The sequence below is a fragment of the Podarcis tiliguerta genome, assembly GCF_965153285.1.
Source record: "Podarcis tiliguerta genome assembly, chromosome: 7".
Classification (NCBI taxonomy): domain Eukaryota; kingdom Metazoa; phylum Chordata; class Lepidosauria; order Squamata; family Lacertidae; genus Podarcis; species Podarcis tiliguerta.
In genome coordinates, this window is record NC_139540.1 from 60,136,401 (window position 1) to 60,159,684 (window position 23,284).

General features: G+C 41.8%; 1 protein-coding gene across 2 annotated transcripts in view; it reads right to left on the minus strand.

Annotated features, from left to right (window-relative positions):
• Window positions 1-23,284, minus strand: part of PHACTR1 (phosphatase and actin regulator 1) — a 242,258-nt gene that overhangs the window by 213,400 nt on the left and 5,574 nt on the right. For both annotated transcript variants that reach the window (XM_083449478.1, XM_083449475.1), the window contains one exon: window positions 12,034-12,180. In XM_083449478.1, coding sequence (XP_083305604.1) covers window positions 12,034-12,180 — 147 coding nt within the window. The remainder of the gene's footprint in view (window positions 1-12,033; window positions 12,181-23,284) is intronic.

Genomic DNA, 23,284 nt, shown 5'->3' on the forward strand with positions numbered 1-23,284 from the left:
GGAGGGTCTTGTGATCTGGCAGCCCAGGACCTCCACACACACTGCGCAGGCTTGCACCCCAGGCAGGTAACTTCGGTGTTTCTAACACAGCAGTTTGACGTCTCCCCCAGAAATGTACTCCATTGTCTCTTGAGACAGATGGATCCCACCAGCCCTGACCATTGGCCTTGCTGGCCAGGACTGGTGGGAGTTGGAGCCCAACAAGGTTTGGAAGACATCAGGTCCCCCACCTCCATCTTGACTAAGAGATGACTAATAGAAACAATGAGAGCACCAGCTGAGCTAAAATTAGGGACCTCAGTGCAACCCTCTGAAATGCAATGCAGCCAAAGAATCTCTGACAAACCTCCAATAAATGAGAGTCCACCACCTTCTGTGGTAGTCTATTTTACAATAACGGTTTGTCCACACTTCCACTTGTCCTGTGTCTTGAAAGCACAGGTCTGAACAATTTTCAGTTTGCCCCTTGATTTTCCCCAGGAAAACTTGCTCATTATTGCTGAATCAGAGCTTTTGTATATTTTAAAGTAGGATGGCGATTTTTTCCTTGATTGTCTTGTCTTGTTTAAACTGCTTTGCGGGGGTTTTTTCTTAATCAAGTGGTGTATCAATTTTATGAAATAAAGCAAATAAAATGAATCCATGGAAAACACCTGATTGGCATTTGCAGAAAAGAGCAGGTTTTCTTGGGGAGAGGCAGCGGGACAAGCAGAAGTAAGCCCTTACTAACAGAAAGTTCTTCCTAATGTTTACTCCTTGCAACTATGTTCCTTTCAAAGCAATGAGACTTAAGTTAATGGCAGACAACAAGGCATCGTCTTTGTTGAATTTCGTCAAACTTGGGCCATCTTCTTTGGAGCTTCCTATATAGCCCAAATTGTCAGAGAGTCCTGTTTTACTTCCTCTCCCTCTTCCACTGAAATCAATGAAAACCGAAAGTGCTTAATGTTTGATCATGGCCATTTTGTTTGTTTGTTTAAATATGGAATTATAATCTAATATTAAGGCTTTCACTATTACTCGATTGCACTGGCAGAAATATAATCTAATGATAGTGACAGCTGAGGGTGGGGGGGATGGCTAGCCATGTCATGAGAGAGATGTTCCACAAAGTACAAAATATATTGTAAGATATCTATACACCAAAGCCTAACAGCAACTTTTGAGCCACTGGATTTGATGGGGTTGCGAACTAATTCATCCCGACTCAACCTGGTTTTCCCTGTCTATGGGCGTACATTTTAGGCACTTCAGAAATGTTCTCCAACATTAATCCTTTGTTACTTGAAGGCATTCCTGGCTTTCCTCTACTTTGGCCTCTTAACTAACTCCTGCCTCACCGTCTCCTACCCCCAGTTCACAGCACAGGATGCACCTCAGGGCTGACTCTGGGTTTGAGGAGACCAGGGCAAAGTGCCCTCTGGTAGGCTTCCTCCTCTGATGGTGAGTCCTGGCAGTGATGGGATGCTGCAGGCAGAACAGAACTAGATGGCTGGGTCTAGGAATACCCCCAAAGCAAAGGAAAATGGGGCATTGCGGAAAGAAATTAAAATGACAGCAAGACCCAGCTGCCTGGCATTGCTTAGAGTATTAGACTGGACGTCATTTTTAAATGGGGGTGGGTGGGGACAAGTGTCAGATTTGGGTCATGCCAGGGCACCCTGGTCCTGCTAGTTGCCCAAGCATGCCAAGAGCTGCTGCCATCCCTGACTGACCATTTACTGCATGGGGTCCATCTGGCCTGAAAAACCAATTGCAACTGAAAAGAGTGAATGAAGTGCCCTGGATATGAGTACATGAGGTTATGTGCATGTAAGTCCCATAAGAAAAACCAAAATCTCACAAATCAGATGTCCATGTCTGGCAAAGGAGTGAGAATGGGACAGGAGAGCATAAATCTATTCCATACTCCAATCTGTTTTCTGGACAACTGACCTGTAGGATTCTAACTACCCCACCAAAGCCATATACACAGAGCATTGATTTGCCTATGCACTTTCCCATCCAGCCAGGCCTGCTTCTGTGTATGTGTACTTCCAAGATGAATTGGAGCAAGTGCTTCTGTATTTAAGAAGAAGGATAAATTAGATCCTCTCCTATTTAATTAGAATTAAAGGCAATTAGAGCCAAGACAAGTAGATGCAGGAAGAGAGCTGCAATAGAGGGAGAGGACTGTTAATTAACAGAACTAACCACATTTAAACACAGTCCCCCATTCTCATTTTAACCCATCTATTTACTGGAAAGAAAAGTTCTCGTTTTGGTTGTGTGTGTGTAAATGCCAAGAAACCCAGTCTGCATTCGTCAGCATGACTTGAAAGGCACAGAGCACCTCACAGCATTGGACCATAGATGATGAACATGGCTTATTTCTAAGTGAATCAATATTTCCCAGGCTCTATTAAGACAAACGTTGCTTTTATTTTTAGCCCTGATAGGATATATTGGTACTTTCAAGTGTCATGTCTATTGTTATAGAATAAATGGGCAAGCAACTTTTCAGTCCTCTGCTGTTCAACGCAACGGGACTTTGCCAGGGTGAAAAAGTATTTGGATAAATTTACTAGTCCACCTGTTTTTCCACAGTATTAGGAACTACTTACAAACAAGCCCACAAAAGTTAGCTATTCCACCTACCCACACTTATCTAAAGTAATCATATTTGGCTCCAGAGTTGCAAGTTTCCTTGTCTGGTTGCCCAAAGGCAATTCTTTATTTGCCACAGGCAACCAAGGGATCAGCTATGTACATTTGCATTGCACTATTAATTATGCATAAGAGCAACCCCACAATTAACTTAAACTTGGTGGGTTACATTTACACCATCCACCATGTTTTCTACATCAAATGCATGTCTATGACATCATACATCAGCTTTGCACATTATGATAGAAAATGGGGAACAAATGCCTAGCAGATGCAATTTTGCTCATTCGGAAATCCAAATGAAATTAATATGTGTCCAACCTAAAGGCAATTTAGGTTCCAAATGGGTTTTCTCAAATAGTCATTAAATTTGCTTGTCATTAAAATTCTGATGAAGCCGTAAAAGCAAGTTATTCCATTATTCCATTCCAAAACAGATTACCCTGAAATTTTGAACAGGAAAGAAAACCTTAGAACAGAGTTACTGATTCTTTCCTATTACCTTCGTTACTTGCATTCCAGCAGCTAAGATACCCAAAGCAAATCCACCTGAAGGCAGAAATATATGGAAGGAGTAGAACCTGCCCATATATACTGAGGGAATCCAGCTGATTTCTATAGGTGCAGCTAGGACAGAAAATAAATACAAGCGCCAGTGTGTGACATACCGGGGGAAAGAAACCTTTTTAACTATGGCAATAAAATTGATTTCACAGATATTTAAGTACTCATGAATGGAGGAGAAATCCACTTAGAACTAATGTTGTTAACACAGGAGAGAGCCGTTTTCTTTAGCTTAGGTATCTTTTGTGCAAAATTCTTTTTCAGTCACGCTTATTCCTAACAAAGGAAATGGTGAGGGTTCATTCTATTTTATCATAAGGTTGAGCCTTTTAAAATGCTTGTTTATGGCCTCATATTAAAGAGATATTTTCCTTCAGCAACTTATCAACGATTTCCAAATAAGAGTCTGTGACCCCTTGCGGTTAGAGCGTGGTGCTGATAACGCCAAGGTTGCAGCTTCAATTCCCATATGGGACAGCTGCATATTCCTGCATTGCAGGGGGGCTGGACTAGATGATCCTCAGGGTCCCTTCCAACTCTACAATTTTATGATTCTATGTGGGCTGCCTTCCATATGCATGGTGAAATTTCACCTTTCATGCCTGACAGTGGGAAGATCCTCATTACATATTGCTTAATTGTACTCCAAGAAAGGAAAACAATGCTCCCCACAGGCATGGAATTACTGGTTGTGCTATCCAAACTCTGGACCAATTTTCAGTTTACATTTTCTACTCAAACATGGATATTCCTGTACAAAACTCACAAGCAAATTGTATAGATACCATCCACTTCTCTTTTGGTGTGCTTCCAGACAAACTGTCTATTGAGCATTCATCCTGACTGGTTTGCTGGGAGATTAGATGATTATGGCTATTCATTGAGCAACCATCTTGATCTGTTTGTAAAGGACATTAAATGATGTAGGCTACTCATCTCAATTGGTTTCTTCTTGGTGCACAATTTGTCCTTTGTCATCCATCTCTAGGTCCATAATGTAAAGTGGGAATTAGCCATCAGAGAACTGCAAATCTGGAAGGGATATCTTACACTTACACTTGCTTACTCACAAATTCATCCCAATGAATTCCATAGTACTTACACCCAAGTAGCTTTGCACAGTGAAGTATGATTTTCCCATACCCCCAACAAAGGCCTGAACAACTTTTGACCGCCAAGCCAAAAGAAGCAAATTGGCCAAATATGGCATGGCCATTGGGGACTTAACAAACTGTTTGTATTGCAAAAGAGGAAGGGAATCATGCACAATGTTACCTGGACTACGTTCAGCTTGCTGGGTAACAAATCATACATATGTGATGTAATAGAAAAATACTATGAATACTGATACACCTTATAAGTTGTAAAAAACACACCAAAAAAACACACCACCACCAAAAAGCAAAAAAGCTGATAAACCACCAATGAGACCACGAACAAGATTTCAAACCTCAAAAAAGCAATTTTGCTGCACTTGTGTTCCCACTACAAGCCCAGCATGGAACTGAATTTATGATCTTATTTCATGTTCACAGCTACTACAAAGAGACTACAGAAAGTCACCCTGCAGTGGTAAAAAAGTTGTTCTGATCTTTTCAAAAGACAAAAGTAAGATTGTTCAAGCCCATGAGGCTTTTTGTGTTGTAGAGTGAAAGGTTAAAAAAAACAAAAACCACACTGAGACTTCCCTGCAATATAGGATCTACAGTAGATCAGAATCCAGGCAAACCTGATCTGTTCATCAGTATCTGAAGATGAACAGTGTCTGAAGCTCCAGGGAAGCCCTGTCCAAAACCCACCACTAGTCTTGAGCTGCTGCTAGAAGCCACCTAAGTATTTAAGTCTGTCTCCTTTAAACATAACCCTCTTGACTCCCTCGTCTCCCAAAGGAGTCATGAGATCACTATAAAGTAACTGATTGGAGGATCAGAGTCAGAGCCAACTGTTTGAGGGAAGTAATAACTGGCTTTTAATTATTTCTGCAGCAAAACTTACCTGGGAGCAAACTGGATGCAATGGGACTGAATTTCTGAGTAGTCACATATAGGATGATAAGAGAGTAGGGAAAGCACTTTAATAAATCTGGTCAAAAAGCATTGTGAAGAATAAATATATAGTCTGCAACTGGATATTTAAAAAGACAACATCCCCCAATGTCATCTCAGAACACAATTTGCTTTCATATTGTTATATATTTCACTTCTAATTTGTACACCGCCTTTCTATATTATTATTATTAATAATAATAGTAATAATATTTATTTATACCCCGCCCTCCCCAGCCAAGGCCGGGCTCAGAGCGGCTTACAAGCAATAATAAAAACAAGTTGAATGATTACAACTTAAAAACAAAATTAAAATACAACATTAACTATAAATAAGACATTTTACAAGGTGGAGAAACAACAAAGATCACACACTTTATAACAATCTGATCCAAAACAAAAATGTCATAATTTTGAAATAAATGAATTACTAAAATAATTTTGAAATAAATGAATTACTAAAATAATAATAACTTGTAATTAGGCCAATCCCATTGAAATGATCAGAGAATAAACCTTGGAAGAAATGCTTATGTGTTCATTTTAAAGCATCATAAAATTTCACAGATATTTACTCTGCACATTGCTGATTTAACACCAGACAAATTTTTAACACTTGCATTTTAAGTGATAACTATCTAGCTATATTCTCCCCCTGTTCCCATGCTGATGACAATTATAAAGATTGGTTCTCTAGGTATACATTAAACTAGATAATCTATTTCTTACAAAATTGCAGCGCACTTGGCATCATTCAAATCCAAGACAAAACAAGCTCAATTGGACTCTGTGGAAAGTCTTGAACAAGCTGGGGGAAACCCCAGCATCATCCTGGCATGTAGATTGCTTGAATTTCCTTAACTTGCCAGACTCCATTGGCTGGCCAAGAACGTGCATAATATACGAAATCCAATGTTTATTCTAGCATATTCACTCCAGCTGCAATAGCCATGCCATACAAAGTCATTTTATGTGTGACATCTCTTGACGTCTGTTGGCAGAGCATTGAGAGCTGCCTTTTGGCTGGACAATGCCATTGGTGTTACTACATTTTATTTCTTTGCGATTGAGGAAAAGGAAATAACCTCTCAAATATGTAAATATTTGTAGGGCTGCACTGTTAGGCTGCAGTGTTAAGCACGGATAAGCCTCGCTGAACTCAGTTGAATGTACTTCAACTGAGAAAACACACATAGGATTGCACTGTAAGTTTGCCAATGCAGGGTCTCTATTCCCTGCCACATCTGGAACCAGGATAAAGCATATTTGAACACTCTTGCTGGTCTGCAATGGCTTTCCAAGAAACACACAGCTAAAATCAGCCTCATGTTCCTGAGCTACTACAGAATGCAGCTGTGCTATTTCCTGCTGCTACTCATGCTGTGGCACAAGGGTACGAAAACACTCCTTTTGGTTCACCCCAATCTTCCTGCCCTTTGGCGTCAAAACAGAACCTGATGGCACAGGGCAAGGAAACAGCACATGGAAGTGGGAGTGCAGCCATTAGTTCTCATTGTAACAACTGCACAATACATACCCAGTTTTAGAATGGTCTTATTTGTGGATCTGGCATTTGTGCATCTCCCATTAACAGCATGACCTGATAAGGACATCACAGCTTATTGCTTGCTCTCTCTCTTTTTTTAAGCTACAGAAGCGGTTCTTAACCTTTTCTGGGTCAGAGACCCCTTTGAGAATCTGATGAAAGCTACAGACCTCCTTCCCAGAAAACTGCACAGAAAATTGTGCATACAATTAATTTTATTGCTTCATTTTGTGTGTGTGCCCTGAAACCCACCCATGCTAGGGGATCCACGGACCACAGTTTAAGAACCCCTGAGCCACAAAAACTGAAATCTTGATTTTACTGGCTACAGGAAAGCTTCATGAGTCCACATTTTGTTTTTTAAGAAGAAGAATACAAAATCAGGTAACAATGGATGATATTCAATTTGGCTCATTAAATTTAATGGACCTCACTTAGTCACGTCCATTAATTTCAATGGGTCTACTCTGAGTAAAGCCACCCAATGAACAGAAAAACATTTTTGCCCAGTTCTCATTGAAGTGAAGCCTTCTGAGTTCTCGGTATGCTTTGTACTCCCACTACTGTATATCTATACCAGCTTCCTGAATCTGGTGTCCTCCATACATTTTGGACTACAATCCCCATTACTCCTGACCATATATTTGTATTTGCTGCAATCACATCCACTGTCACATGCAGTATAGATTAAGATACTCTTCCACAATGGCCTGTACATTTAGGGCATAATATACTAGGAAGTTTGTCTGCTCTGTTCTTATAGTGTTCCCATTTATATCAAGGGGAACTGTAAAAGTAGCATAAAGAAATGAATATGATTTGCAGAGGGATGGCCCCCTCTTGGGTATATTTGGAAATATACTCTCTCCTCCCCCCCCCCATGCAAAAAGTGCAGCCTAAGAGTTTGTGGAATCTACAAGTATTCTAAACTCACAGGACACTAGCATGTCAATGGCGCACAGAGTGAAACCAGTACATACAAGCCAATATAATAAAATACTGATTTTTCTTGAAATCTAATGAAACAATGCAAGTCAAAACAGAGAAGCAAATTATTAATTTAATCTTATTAGAAGGGCAGCTAAAGGTTGCCCCATTTAATTGCTTGGAGAAACAGAGCAAATCCTTGCTATTCCCAAAGCGCATAATTGCCTCCGCATGTGCAGCCTCTGACTGTTCGGCAACATAGATAGCAGCAGTAATAGTATAATTATAACTTACAGCTCAAAGAGGTAAACAAAACTGTTGGCTCTCAGCCATTTCTTTTGCAAAGAATAGTAGTGCATATCTGCATATGGGCCTTACTGCTGAAGAGCCTATTAAATACAAATACAAGCAAAAGCTCTACCTTGATGCAGCTTATCGCAGCTGCTATCTTAGGACAATACAATGACCAGATGAAAGAAGCCTAGAAGTAGCAGCTGGCAGGCAAAACAGCAATGCAAGCAGCAGTTGAGCAGCAGGAGTTGTAATCATAAATGCATTAAGTGAGAAGCGAGGTAGAGAATGCATCCAGTGCCTCTAGAATTGTTTTAGTTCTGACTGCACTGAATTGGAAGAAAAAACAAATCGCATTACTTCTTACTTCCAGATGCCTATATATATATATATATATAGCAGCATGCTTAGATGTTTCTGCAGCACATACATGCAGTTTCTGAAAAGAATTCCTTTTCTTTCATTGGTTTATGGACATCCCATTCAGCACCACATTTGTTTGAACAGCGCCTGATGCTCAGGTTAGTTTTGCATTTCCCCCCCTTCATAATTCCTCCTATTTCCAATATTTAGAGGTGGGTACCGCTGTTTATGCAGCCAAAGCACCACCACCAAGCAGAAGGGGGACCCCTCATCAGGCATGGGGAAACTTTGTGGTTTGGAGAAGCACATTAATCTTTAGTGGGGAAACCCAGAAGGGCTCCAAGGAAGACTGTGGCCATAGGAATGCTGACTGTTTAGTTCTTTTTTTGTGTGATGGTCGTGGGGGGACCAGGTGGGAGGGTAATGGAATGGAATCTCCTGGAGGAGAGCATGACTGGCTGACTAGAACACTAAACAGGACACTCCACACTGCAAACATTTTGTCTCAGAATATTGTTCCGCAGCTACTAAAGTTTCCAGCTGACAAACTGTAAATAGTGATAAGGCGGCAAAATGCGAAACCTAAGGGGCTTGTTCTGTTGAAGTACAGTGCATAAAGAAATTGCACTGGCAGTCTGTAAATATATGAATATTACAACTTAAGAAAAGCAGTAAGTGCATACATAAGGAGCCCTGTATTTCGGGGAATCAGACAACATTCCACTATGCCTTCTTTAAAAATAATGCAAATAAAGTGTGCAATTTTGACTGACAGCATCTATGTTACCAATCTGGATTGTGAATAAAGGAAAAAATAAATCCCCAAACAGTGCAAAAGATCTTGTACCTTAGGATTTTCAGGGCCAAACTCTCTATGCAAGTAGTTAGGATAAATTTCCTTAAGCAACTGTTGGTCCTTATCCAATTTAAGGGCCCTTGTTTTGTACTTTATGATTAAAAAAAACCACACCACCAGAGCTAAATGCTTACTACAGAGGCTTTTTTCTCATTAACGTAAACATTGCTTAGCAACCAATTTGCACCACATTTTTTACATTCAAAGCATCAAATGGCAGATGGATTAATGAAAACATCCTCCAGCACTCTGCTGAGTATTTACACTCCCAGGAAGAGATATTTCTTTGAATGAGCCCAATGAGAGACAGCATGGTATTTAATAGGTGGGGGGAGCCTTTCCTTTCCTCAGTGCACATGTTAAAAGTGAGGAGAAGAGGTAACAGCTAGGCTAGAATTCTTGCCATGCCTGCTTGGGAATTAAAAGCTATATGAACCTCTCAGCCTTGACAGAGAAGGAACTGGAAGGTTAAACGATGAAGGCATTAAGTGACTTGAAGGTGCCTTCCTTTTAGCTGTTTATGATTAAACTCTAATCTGTTTATAATGGCATGACATAGCATTATCCATGACAATATTGTCCACTATAGACTCAGCAGCTTAGCAACTATGCCCAATCTCCTTTCAATGGCACCTCAAACCCTTCCATCATGCTTTCCCAGACCCTTCAGTCCCTGATTGTTCTATCTTCAGTAGCACATTTTAAAAAACCAACACAATTTGGCATCACTTTGTGGTTCCTGAGTTATATAGTTATAGCTGCCATAACAAAAAATGATGTGTGTGCATACACTCACACACATTCCAATTAATGACCAGAAAGGAATTAATGACATGTCACCCAAAGCAATCAGCTGGTCGATGAAGGTACACAGTTTGCATTTTACATCTTACTAGGTGCGAAGAGACAAGAAGGTCAGAGAGGAGTGGAGGAGAAACACACCCATTTCAATAATAGACAGAGAACCACAAAATTGCAAACCCCCAGCTCAAGCAATCTTTTAGCATGCTGAGAGACAGTTCCAGCAAAATTAACCATAGTTTCCAGTATATATTAGCTTAACCCCAAAAGCCTCCAGATATTTAATGGAAATAATTGAAGGATTGTCGTTTACTCCAATTCAGGGGTAAAATGTGGCTGCTTGGACACAGACCTGGAAAGCCCAGACCTGTGCCTAGAAAGCATGAAGCAAAGGGAAGCGTGGATGAGCTCTCAATTCTGTCAGACTTTTTGTGAGTCTGAAAGCCTGAGTAAGGAAGGTGCTCAAGAAGTCACAATTGTCTGGGGCACCCACCACTTCCCCTTCCTCCACCCTTCCTTCAGAAGCAGGTAAAGAGCAGGTTGCAGGAGGAAAGAGCCCTTGGAGGTGAACAGCAAAGCATGAAAGGGCAAATGTTGGAGGTGCAGAAGAAGGATGCTTGGGAAGCCAGGATTATGGAGGAGGTAAAGAGGCAATTCTGGACTAAAAGGCTAGAGAGACCTGCAGATAAGATTGCGCATGAGGCTGCTATATGGGATGCTCACCTGATGAGGCAGCAGAACTTGAAGAGCATGGAAGTGTGGTGTTCAGGTAACTGTGGAAGGCACTAATGAGATCAGAGGACAGAAGGATACTTGAAGGAGGATGGTTGGCTGGTTGGAGGATGAGTGTTCTCTGAAGGTGTTGGATCATTGGGCTGCCCCCTTTTTGCTGGCTCTGATCCAGGGCCTTCCAGAGCACAGAATCATTGCAGAGTTGGCAAGGGACCCCACGGGTGATCTAGTCCCACCCCCTGCAATACAGCCTGCAAGTATGTGACACTCCCTGTCATGCCAAAGTGCTTCAGAGAGGCGTGATTTTAGCATGTTAGGCTTCTGTTAAAGCCAAGAGAAGGCAGAGGTAGAGGCTGACGGAATGACAGCTTGATAAGGGAGAATGGGGAAGAGTGGATTGAGATGGGCTAGGCTGGGGAACTGCATCCCTTGGGATGTTCTCAGCCTCCATCTCCTGCCCTATTAGCTATGCCAGCTGGTGCCCATTTGGACTTGGGGGTCCCAGCAAGAGCTATGAACCCCAGCCTGGGCTGAGAGAGGAGGAAGAGGAAAGCAGCTCTGGCAGCTAGCAGGTGGCTTTGAAAGGGAATGCAACTCTTCAGATAAAACGCTGTGCAGGGTGCAGGGGGCCAGCAGGGGGCGGGGCCGGAGGCTCAGAGGGAGAGCCTGAGGCAGCAGAGAGGCGGGAGAGGCGCCCAAAGGCAGCAGCAACCTTCGGAGAAGCCGAATGCAGCCGGGGAAGCCGGTCTCCCTCCCCTTCCCCACCTCTGCACCCAGCAGACCCCAACCCGCGCCTTCCAGGGTGTCAGAGGGCTACTCCACATTCTCAACTTCGAGGTTACCATTGCTCGCCTCCAGTTCCAGACAGGGAATCCGGCGCTGTCACCCAAACAAGTCTAGGGATGGACGCCTCGCCGCCGCCCACCGCCCCCCACCGCCTCAGCTCCTCCCCAGTTTCCAGCCGCGTGTGTGTGTATGTGTGTGCGCGCGTATTGCACCAGCGCCTTGGAAGGGCGGGATCGTGGGGGGAGAAAAGCGAGGGTGACAGCCAGGACATGTCAGGGATTCACATTCCTGCAGCGGCCCCCCCCCCACGCCACTTCTGCACCCAGCAGACACAAAGCGGTGTGTGTGTGTGTGTGAGAGAGATTGTGTTGCAGATATGTACAGCAATAGCAACCTCAGGTTTCCACCAGGGCGAAGAAGGGCTTTGCATGAGAGGCTCGGGGGTGGTGGGGTTGGGCGAGGTGGGCGCCACTCACCTGCCTCGAGGTTGAAGGAGATCCTGGCCTCCGCGAGGTAAGGGGTGTCACTCTTGGACCGGACTCTCCTGATGGGTCTCCGGTCTATGTCCTCCTCGGAAGATGCCGCCATTAATGTGGGTACGGTGAGCAGGGTCGCCCGGCGAGCTGGTGAGGGAGGAAGAGGAGAGAGAGGGGTGGAAAGGAGGAGGAGGAGGGCGCACACGCATAGGAAGGGGGAGGGGAGAGAGAGAGAGAGAGAGAGAGAGGAGCAGGGACACACGGAGAGAGAGAGAGGGAGGGAGGGAGGAAGGAAAGAGAGGAGGGGGAAAAGAGAAAAAGAAAACCTGTCAAGGATCTGTGGACTGGAGTGGAGCTGGAAATCCTGCCCTGCCACCCCTCTCCTGGCAGCCCCAGGGGCAGAGCCAGAGTCCCCACGTGGCACCCTGCAGAGCCTAACAAAGCATGAAGCCTGGTGGTCGCCTCTAAAGCCATCGATGCAACGGTGAATGGTGGCTCTTCAGTGGGCTGGACCACCTCTAGCCCAGCAGATTTGCAGATCAATGTTTAGCGTGCTTTGTTGTATTGCTCTCTCCCTCTCTGTGTGTGTGTTGCTTCGGGTTTCCTGGGCAAATGTCCCAGCGGAGGAAGCAGGTGGAAATGTCTTGAGTTGTTCAGAGAGAGCAATGAAATACAGGCGCCAAACTTTTTTTTTTTTTTAATGCTGAATGCTTAGGAGATAATGAAAAAAAGATGCTTATGACTGCATAAGCATACAGCTCATACAGCTGCTGTTAGCACACATAAAAAAGAAAAATAAATAAAAGGATAGGGCAAAGATAAGGCCCTTATCCAAAAATTAAGTACCTCTGGACATACCTGTTAAGGATTAGACACTCTCTGCGTTTTTACATGATCTCTTAGGGTGACCACATTTTTATCCCACTCAAGGCACTCAAGACAGCTAGTGCAAGATTATATAGTGCTTCAAAGTGTTCAAAGCACTTTCCATACATTTTCCACAACCCTGTATGGTAGACTAGCATTATTACTCCCAAACTCTGCTATGTGCGTGTATACATGTTAAGGCTGAGAGAGTGTGTCTTGTCTTGTCCAAGGTCACCTAGTGAAGTTCTGGAGTGGGCGATAAGGACCATGTGAGAATGGTTCCAGAATTCGGACTAACACTTTTGACCATCCAAGAACCAAATGGTTGACTACCCTTATCAAACACTTATGTCTATGGACATGAGAAGCTGCCTCTTGCCTAGTCACACCCTGGGTGGGTCTAGCTCTGCATTGACTGACCACAACTCTCCAGGTTTTCAGACAGAGTTCTCTCCTAGCCCTACCTGAAGATGCTGGAGATCTGTACCTGGGACCTTTGGTATGTAAAGCAGATGCTCTACCACTGAGCTATGGCCCTTCTCCTATGCTGGCCATACTCTGGGAAGTCAGGCATACAAATGCACCCTTTTTACAAGACCTTACAGAGAGGAAACATGGCTTTAGGTGTTCCTCACTCTGCTCATTCAGCAAACAAACGCCATATTTTGTTCTGGGAAGGAGAAGAGCCATAGTTTTGCACACAGGAGGTTCCAGGTTCAATTCCTGGCATCTCCAGGAATTGGTGTAGATGGTACGTAGTTGGCAGTATGACCTATGTTCTTCATGGTTCCTTGTATCTGGAAATATGACCATCGATCCTTCATTATGATGACTGAGCAGCCAGCATGATATGAAATATGTAGCAATGGCTGAAGCCAAACCTTGCAGCAACACCTGCGTTATTAGTCCCATTCAGGCAAGGTGCTAAATGACCTTGAACCAAAGGCTACTTTCAGGCATTCTGAATTTTCCTCTATAGGAAATGAATGTTTAAGGGTGACTTGCTTATGAATGGCACTGAAACTACAAGCATGTGCCCTCCAGCTATCCAAAGATCCTCATCTGGTTCTGTCCCTCTAAGCAGCAAAGCCAATGGCTGCCAGCAACCCTTTTGCCTTCTCCATACACTGTGATAACTGGGGAGCTTGTGAGAGACCTCATTGCTACTGGAACCCTTACCACATTCCAATAAAGATGGCTCACACAAGCAAGAAAAGTTGGATTTTTCAAAAACAATAATATTAGAGGGTTTTATACACTGCTCCTAAATAAATTCCTTTTTTTTTTTTTTTTTTATAAATTTTTTTATTGCGTTTCTTTCCATAATTTTATAGGTTTATAAACAAATAAAGTAGTTACAAGAAACAAATTTTCTCTTTTTTAACAACAAAAACAAAATAAAACTTGGACTTCCCCACCCCTTCCGATTCTGCGTTCTTTGCATTAACAATGTCAGCATTTTGTTACCTTATTTCATACCTTGTTGTAACTTTCGAATGTTATGTATCCAAATACAATATATTATATCTCAATTTCAATACCTTTAAAATAAACATAACATATTCAATTTAAATTGTCTCCTTTTCTCTTTTGTCACTAATTTTACCATTTACTTAATCATATTCGCAGAAGCTTAACGTTTCCTAATCATGCACTTTCTTAGGATTCATACAGCTTATAATATTTTTTCAGATAATCTTTAAATTTTCCCCAGTCCTCCTCAATTGTTTCTTTATCCAAATCTCGGATTCTGCCGGTCAGTTCAGCTATCTCCATGTAGTCCATCAACTGCGTCTGCCAGTCCTCCAGCGTGGGCAAATCTTGTGTCTTCCAACTCTTTGCAATGAGTATTCTTGCTGCTGTGCTAGCGTACATAAACAAAGTTCTATCTTTCTTTGACATTTTCTGGTCCACCATGCCCAACAGGAAGGCCTCTGGTTTCTTAGGAAAGGTATACCTAAATACCTTTTTCAATTCATTATAAATCATTTCCCAGAAGGCCTTCACTTTTGGGCAGGTCCACCAGAGATGGAAGAAAGTCCCCTCTGCTTCCTTACACTTCCAACATTTGTTGTCAGACAGGTGATGCATCTTGGCTAGCCTGACTGGGGTCATGTACCACCGGTATATCATTTTCATAATGTTTTCCTTCAAGGCACTAGATGCCGTGAATTTCATTCCGGTGTTCCATAACCTTTCCCAGTCTTCAAACATAATATTATGTCCAACATCCTGTGCCCATTTTATCATAGCAGATTTAACTGTCTCATCCTGTGTGTTCCACATAAGCAGCAAGTTATACATTCTAGATAAAATCTTGGTCTTTGGTTCTAACAATTCTGTCTCTAGTTTCGATTTCCCCTCCTGGAAACCAACCTTTTTATCCATTTTAAAAACCTCTTGAATTTGAGCATAATGTAACCAATCTCGCACCTTGTTTTTTAATTTGTCCTGGCTCTGCAACTTCCAACCGTCTCCAATTTTTTCAATTAATTCCCAATATTTCGGCCAATAGGCCTCCATATTGGGTCTTTTTCGAGCTTTGGCCTCCACCGGTGATAGCCACCTCGGTGTTTTACTCTCTAATAAGTCTTTATATTTCATCCAGACTGCAAAAATCGCTTTTCTGACAATATGGCTTTTAAACAATTTGTGAACTTTAACCTTGTCATACCATAGATATGCATGCCAACCAAATGCATTATCAAAACCTTCCAGATCTAGGACGTCGGTGTTTTCTAGCAAAAACCAATCTTTCAGCCAGCAGAAGGCTGCAGCTTCATAGTACAACCTCAAATCCGGCAGGGCAAACCCCCCTCTTTCTTTTGAATCAGTTAATATTTTATACTTTATTCGGGGCTTTTTGCCCTGCCAGACAAACTTAGATATATCCTTCTGCCATTTTCCAAAACATTCCTCTCTGTCCACGATCTGTAGGGTTTGAAACAAGAATAACATTTTCGGCAATACATTCATTTTAATTGCTGCAATCCTTCCCAACAAGGAAAGTTTCAATCTTGACCAAATTTCTAAATCCTTCTTTACTTCCAACCAGCATTTTTCATAATTGTCCTTAAATAAATTCAAATTTTTGGAAGACAAATAGATCCCTAGGTATTTCACTTTCTTTACCACATTTAATTCTGTTTCTCTCTGAAACCCCTCTGATTCTGTAAGTGTCAAATTCTTGGTCAAAACCTTGGTTTTTTGTTTGTTCAACTTAAACCCCGCCACCTGACCAAACTCAGATATAAGTTCAAGAACTCTTTTTGTACTGGATTCTGGCTCCTGCAATGTCAAAACTAGGTCATCTGCAAAAGCTTTAAGTTTATATTGTTTCACTCCGACCTCTATCCCTTGTACCAGCCGGTCCTCCCTTATCATGTTCAATAGCACCTCCAGGACTGAAATGAATAAAAGAGGGGATAGAGGGCACCCTTGTCGTGTCCCTTTTTCAATTTTGAACTCCTCCGTCACCACATTGTTCACTATTAATTTGGCCTTTTGCTCTGAATAAATTGCTCGTAACCCATTTTCAAACCCCCGCCCCACTCCCATCCCTTCCAAGTTTTTCTTCATGAACATCCAAGATATATTGTCAAATGCTTTCTCCGCATCAACAAAAATTAACACCGCCCTTGTGTTCCTGTTAGTTTGTAAAAGTTCCAAAATATCGATGATGTTTCTGGTATTCTCATATAAATGTCTACCAGGGAGAAAGCCTGCTTGGTCTTTGTGAATTACTTCAATTAAAACTTTTTTAAGTCTACTTGCCAAAATGTCTGCAAATATTTTGTAATCCACATTCAGGAGTGAGATGGGGCGGTAGTTCTTGAGTTGAGTCTTTTCAGATTCTATCTTAGGTATCAATGTGATGAACGCTTCTTTCCACGTTTCTGGTGCCCTCTTCCCATCCATGATCTGGTTGCATACCTCCAACAAGGGTTGTGTTAAATAGTCTTTCAAAGTCTTGTAGTATTTGGAGGTAAGCCCATCCGGGCCTGGAGATTTGCCTAGTTGCATGTTCTGAATGGCACTTTCAATTTCCTGGGTGGTTATTGTAGAGTTCAAGATTGATCTTTTATCTTGAGTTATTTTTGATAGTCCATTTGTCTTTAAAAAATGATCTATCTCTGATTCTTTCTGAGGCCCCTGTACATAAAGTTCTTTAAAATATCTGTGGAAGCACTTCCTAATTTCCTCTGGTTTCTGCACCGTTCTTCCTTCAATCTCTAGATTTGTAACTGTATTCAACTTTTGTCTTTTTTTCAGCTGCCAAGCTAGCAGCTTTCCACATTTATTTGCTGATTCAAAGGATCTTTGCTTCATCTGTTTTATTTTCCATTCAATCTCCTGATTAATCAATTTTGAATATTCTGCTTGATGGAATTTAATTTCTCTCAACAGATCCTTTGACTTTGGTTTAGTTCTCAATTTTTCCTCTCCTTGATGTATTTTCTCCAGTATTTTATCTTTCTTTCCATTCCAGAGCTTCTTCTTAATTGTATTCTGTTGTATCAGAAACCCCCTCATGACAGCTTTGCTTGCGTCCCAGATCGTTCTTTTTTCTACTGTAGTATTCAAATTTATCTCAAAATAGTCCTTTAATGTTTTTTGGGCCTTTTTCACAATCTCTTGATCTCTTAAAAGAGTGTCATTCATTCTCCATCTGAAGGAACCGGTTTGAGTAAGTCTGAGATCTAATTTCAGAGCGTTGTGGTCGGAGCATGTTTTTGGGCAGATTTCCACCTTTTTAGTCTTGGGTGCCAGCCCCCTGGAGGTCCAGATTTGGTCGATCCTTGACCAGGACAGGTGGGCCTCAGAGAAGAAAGTTCCTTCTTTACCTAGGGGGTTCTTTGTCCTCCATATATCAATCAAATCCAGATTGTCAGTCATTTCAAAAAAAGTTTTAGGCAGTCTGCCGTCTGATGTTAGATTTTGGTTATAAGACTTATCCATATGTGTAGACACCACTCCATTCATGTCTCCCATCATTATGATGTTAGCATAGTCCAGATAGTCCAGCAACGTCTCATGCAGCTTCTTGAAAAATTCTGATTTCCCGTCGTTTGGAGCATAAATTCCTAGTATCAATATTTTTTCTCCTTGGGTCTGGATTTCAATTGCCAGAATTCTTCCATATTCATCTTTGAATAAAAATTTAGGTATCAGGCTCTCCTTAGCATAAATCACCACTCCTCTTTTCTTTACCTTGTCTGAGGAAATAAACTCTTGGCCTAGTCTTTTGTTGACCAAAACTTTCCTGTGGAGCCTGGTCACATGGGTTTCTTGTAAACAAATAATATCCAATTGTTCTTTCTTCAATATATGAAACAGTTTCCTTCTTTTCTCCGGGGAATTTCCGCCATTTATATTCCAACTGAGTAGCTGCAGAGACATCCTGAACTATTCTGTTACACCTAGAGCGGTGTATCTTCTTTTTCCTCTAATTCCGAGGGTTTAGGCGTCCCTCCGCCTGCTGGCAGAGTGGGTCCTGGTTTAAGTATAGGCCAAAGGGCTGCTGCTTCTTTTTGGAGATCTTCTCCGTGGTCGTGCTGGAACTTTTGTAGATCCTCTGGTAATCTTATTCTAACCTTCTTCTGTTTGTAAGTAAATGATAGTCCTTGTGGGAACTCCCACCTATAAGGGATTGAGTTAAGTCTCAACAACTTAGCCAATTCTGAATAGGTGGCTCTCAGATCCAATAGCTGTTTAGGAATATCTCGGTAGATTTCCACCCTTTTCTCTTGTATCTCAATTGAGTTTTTGAAGTGTAGGCCTAATATTTTGTCTCTCTCCTCTCTTGATCTCAAAGCTATTAGACAGTCTCTAGATCTATCTTTTCTTACCAATCTTCCCAGTCGAAAAGCCGATACTATTTTAAAATCACTTTCTTCTTTTAAGCCCCAGAACTTTGAAAATTCTGTTGTCAAAAATCCAATCAAATCTTCTTGTTCGATTTCTGGGACCGCCCTAAGCCTAAGATTAGTCTCCCGGTTTTTCAGTTCCACCAAAGAGAGATAGGTTTGTTGGTCCCCTATCTGTTTATGCAGAGGCTTGACTTCTGCTTTAACTTCCTCAACCTCTTTTTTAGCTGATGTTGCAATTTCAACGGCTTCCCCTGCCAATTTACGGTTCTCTTCCGTTGCTCCTTGCAATTTTTCAATTGCTTGGGTGTGTTGGGAAACCTGATCTGTCAATTTCTGGATCGAGGATGTAGCTTGGTCAATTTTTGTTGATTGGTTATCAATTTTTTGATTTAATGTTGACAATTGTTCCAAAACTTGTTTCAGTGCTGCCTCTGCTCCTCCTGATGCCATATCTTCCTCTTCAGATTTTTCAGGCTTTTCACTTTCTACTTTTTGTGTTGCAAGCACAGCAGGCACTGATAGTCTACGTCCCTGAGTTAAAGTTGTTTGCAAAAGCTGTGCCTGCTTTTTTGCTTTTTCTTTTTCCTTAGCTTCCTTAGCTTTGGCTGCTCTTGTCTTTCCTGTACCACTCATCAGTCAATGTTCAAGGTCAGATGTTGTAATCCCATGGGAAAGACAAGTCCAAATTTATAAACAGTCTGGAGAAAGAAAGTAAGCAAAAAAACTTTTCCCAGGCCTTTGTTATCCAATGTCCTCTAGGGGGAGTGCCACCAAAAGTTAGTAAGAAGAAGGTAACTTTTCCGCCATTAAAGTTTCCGTTTTCAAAAACAATTTTAAAAGCAAGTTAGTTCCAAAACACTAAGAAAAAAGTCCTGCAGAGCACTTTAAAACGTTTAACAATGTTCCAACAAGGTGCCTGCAATTGTATCCACTCAAACTAAGTAAGCCCAAAAGTTGCACTTCAGTTACAAAAGTATCTGGAAGTTTGTAACAGTTCCGCAGTCAAGCAACTTCACCCGGCCACCCGAAGATTTGGGGTTAGAGTCTTCCCTCGCCCCATGGGGGACCGCTCCAAGTCCAATTTAAACTGTATTTTTTCTTCCTTTAAGAATAGAATTTCAAGTGTGCACGAAAGTCCCACTTTAAAGCCTTAAAGCTTCCCTGTTCACAGCGCTTTCCGCTCTTTAAACAGTCTGCTTTGATCTTATAAGCAGTGCCGGAAGACGGACTTCCTCTTTCTCGTCTCCCGGTTTCAGCCAAATTTCTTCAAGTTATTGTAACAAATCTTAAGTCCTTACTCACGGGTTTGCTGTTTCAGAGTAGTATTTTTTGGAAGAAAGGTCAGCGCTCATCCGTGACAGCCGCGCGGCTTCGCCTCCGCAGAAAGAGCGATGAACTCACAGCACCGCTCCCCCTCCTTCACTCCGGAGCCCCTTACGGGGTCCCTTCCGCGAATTTGGGGTCGCTCCAGGTGCCCGCCGAGTCCCACGGCCACGGACTCTCTCTGTCCGTGGTTTTTCTTGATGGGTTGCCGCTGCGCCGTAGCGAAACAACCCTTTTCTGCGGTGCCCCTCTTCAGAGCTCGAAGAGGTCCGCCATCACGGTTTCGCGCCGCCTCCGGAAGTCCTGCTCCTAAATAAATTCCTATGCTTAAGCTGCAGCTCTTGTTTGTTTTGGCAGAAGGACTTTTGTAAAAATAAAAATAAAAAATCAAGAATAGGTAATGACAATCTTTCATAATTAGATTTACAGTGCATCTGTCCCTGTGATTTCTGGCCCAGCAAAATATTTTCTTCAAGAATACCAGTTTGTGAAAGCGCTGCATTTTCTCTTGGTAGGAAATCCAGCCTAAGGGATTTTGCTTACTTTCTCTGGACTTGCGTATCTATAAACCAAAAACCTTCAACTGTTCAACTTCAAGAGTATCAAGAATAATCTGCATTTTATGCCTGTAGTTGAAAGAAATTTCAGCCACCTGGCAACACCCATAAAGAAATGTGCATATCTTTGTGTTTTAAAAAAAATCCCCCAGAATTTCAAGAGGGGAGGGCGGATCCAAACTTCCCAGTGTGCATTTTGAACAAACAAGTCTCTGGGGGACACTTATTCACTAATTTTAATTGGGATACTAACAATGTTAATTGAGGGGGTTTGTTTTTTTAAAAAAATCTATGACAGAAAAATGGCTCATTAAGTAATCACCTGCATTTGTATTATAATTTGTTATCATTTTCTTCCATGAGAGCTTCCTTCCTCGACTTTCCTCTGGCATGAAGATTAGTGAATGAATAGGGCCATCCTATGTATATCTACTCAGACATGAGCCCCATTGAGTTTCAACCCTATGCACATTTTCCTGAGAGTAAGTCCCTCAGAATATAGGGGCTATAAAGAGCAGCATACGGTAAATCAGTTTGTTTTGTACATGTCCCTTCAAAATACTATGTATCTGTCAGTATTCTGAGTTTCCTGAAACACATAATGTAATAAATAGATCCCATCCACGTCCTTGCCTCAAATTTAAATCAATGCTCAACTATACACATATGTAAATGGGAAGTTGAATTGGACGCTGCTTTTCATCTGTAGGTTAGGGAGAAAAATAAGATGGCAGTCCCTTGTCTTATTTTGTGTCTGTCATGTACGGAATCTTTTATTCAAAGAGTAAAGAATATATGCAAGTGTTAAAATATAAGCCAGGCTAGCTTCCTGGTGAGGTGATAGTCTAGGTAATGGGCTATTAAGGGATCAAAGGAAGTGGATCTGTGCCAGATACCAAATGGGTGAACCTCCCTCCCTCAATTGGCTGGTAGTTAGAAAGAAAAAGTTGAGAGTTCAGAGAGTTGAGTGATGTGAGCTAGAAGCAGAAAACAAACAGGCTGGGAAGCCAGAGAGTGATGCTTGATTTCTTGAAAATTCTTAATTTTTTTTAATCAAAAAAGTTTTTTGTTGCTGCTTTTACTACTTGGTTGTTTGTTGAGCCAGGCTCCTTTGGGAGGCAGGGAAGGAGAGAAATTGAATATGCAAATGAACAAACAAATTATCCCTGGAACTGACCAGAAGGAAAAGGCTTCCAATTCCTCTTAATTATGTTCCCACATTGCAATACCTTGTAGAAAATGGTTGGTAAAAGCATATGCCATTTATTCTCAATGCCTACCAAAAAGGGTAGGCAATTCTGCAAGCCACTGAAGACCCCTTTCTGGCCACTCCTTTCTCTTCCTCAAAGAGCTGCTATTAAAAATGCCATAATTATTTGTTACAGCTATTTTAGTGAGGGTAGCTAAGAAATGGCCAAGAGATGGCTATACCTGGTGTTTCAATGTGTAGCATACACACATAAGTCCAGTTTGGCTTTTTCATCTGTTTCCCTGTGGTTCATCCTGAGCATTCCCAGTTACAGTTGCTGCTTCTCAGCAATGATTCATGCGAGACCCGTGGCTGAGAAATGTGTCACCCTCACTCCCCCTTATCTGGATACTTCGGCAATCTGATTTATCGGGAGCAGAGGAGTGCCTGGACGTGAAGGGGATGTAAAGTATATTGACTGTTATGCAGTAACATGGAAATAATGGGCCTGTTTTATTGTGCATGTCAACTGTGGGTGTTGATTTTCATGTTTTGATGAACTGGTTTATTGTGTATTTTAATTGTGTGTGTTTATTTTATTTTTTTGCATCTTCTTTTATACTTGTAAACTGCTTAGAAGGCACCTTGGCATAAATTTAAGGTTTATTAGGTTTAAGTTGATATAAATATAAAACTTAAACCTAATGTTGTACATACACATTTTTTAAAAAATGGCTATCACTAAGCCTTCCTTTTTAACCAGGCCTTTGGTGGATCTGATTGACATCCTATGCCCTTTTAAAATGTGGCTCTTTTGGGGGGTGGGGTTGTTATTCAGTTGCTGTTTTTATTTTTATTATATATATTGTGGTTTTTATGCTGATCTTTTCTGTGAACCACCCTGAGACCTCTGGGTATAGGGCGGTATATAAATTCAAAGAAGAAGAAGATCCATGGCATGTAAGAGATACAGTGGTACCTCGGGTTAAGTACTTAATTCGTTCTGGAGGTCCGTTCTTAATCTGAAACTGTTCTTAACCTGAAGCACCACTTTAGCTAATGGGGCCTCCTGCTGCCACCGCGCCGCTGGAGCACGATTTCTGTTCTCATCCTGAAGCAAAGTTCTTAACCTGAGGTACTATTTCTGGGTTAGCGGAGTCTGTAACCTGAAGTGTATGTAACCTGAAACGTGTGTAACCCGAGGTACCACTGTACAGCAAAACTGAACTACAATGAGTCAGAGGGGAAAAAATAATCTCTGTGATTGGAATGTGTGACTTGTTCATCTTGTGTTGGCCTTTAGCCAGTATATGAGCCAAACCTCTGATAGCACAGATCTCATGATCCCCTGGATTGGGAAAATGTCATCATACAGTGGGTCAAAAAGAGGTCCCCATGTTCCAATGATTTGGTAGAAGCTCCCTCCCAGTCCACCAGGTTGTATA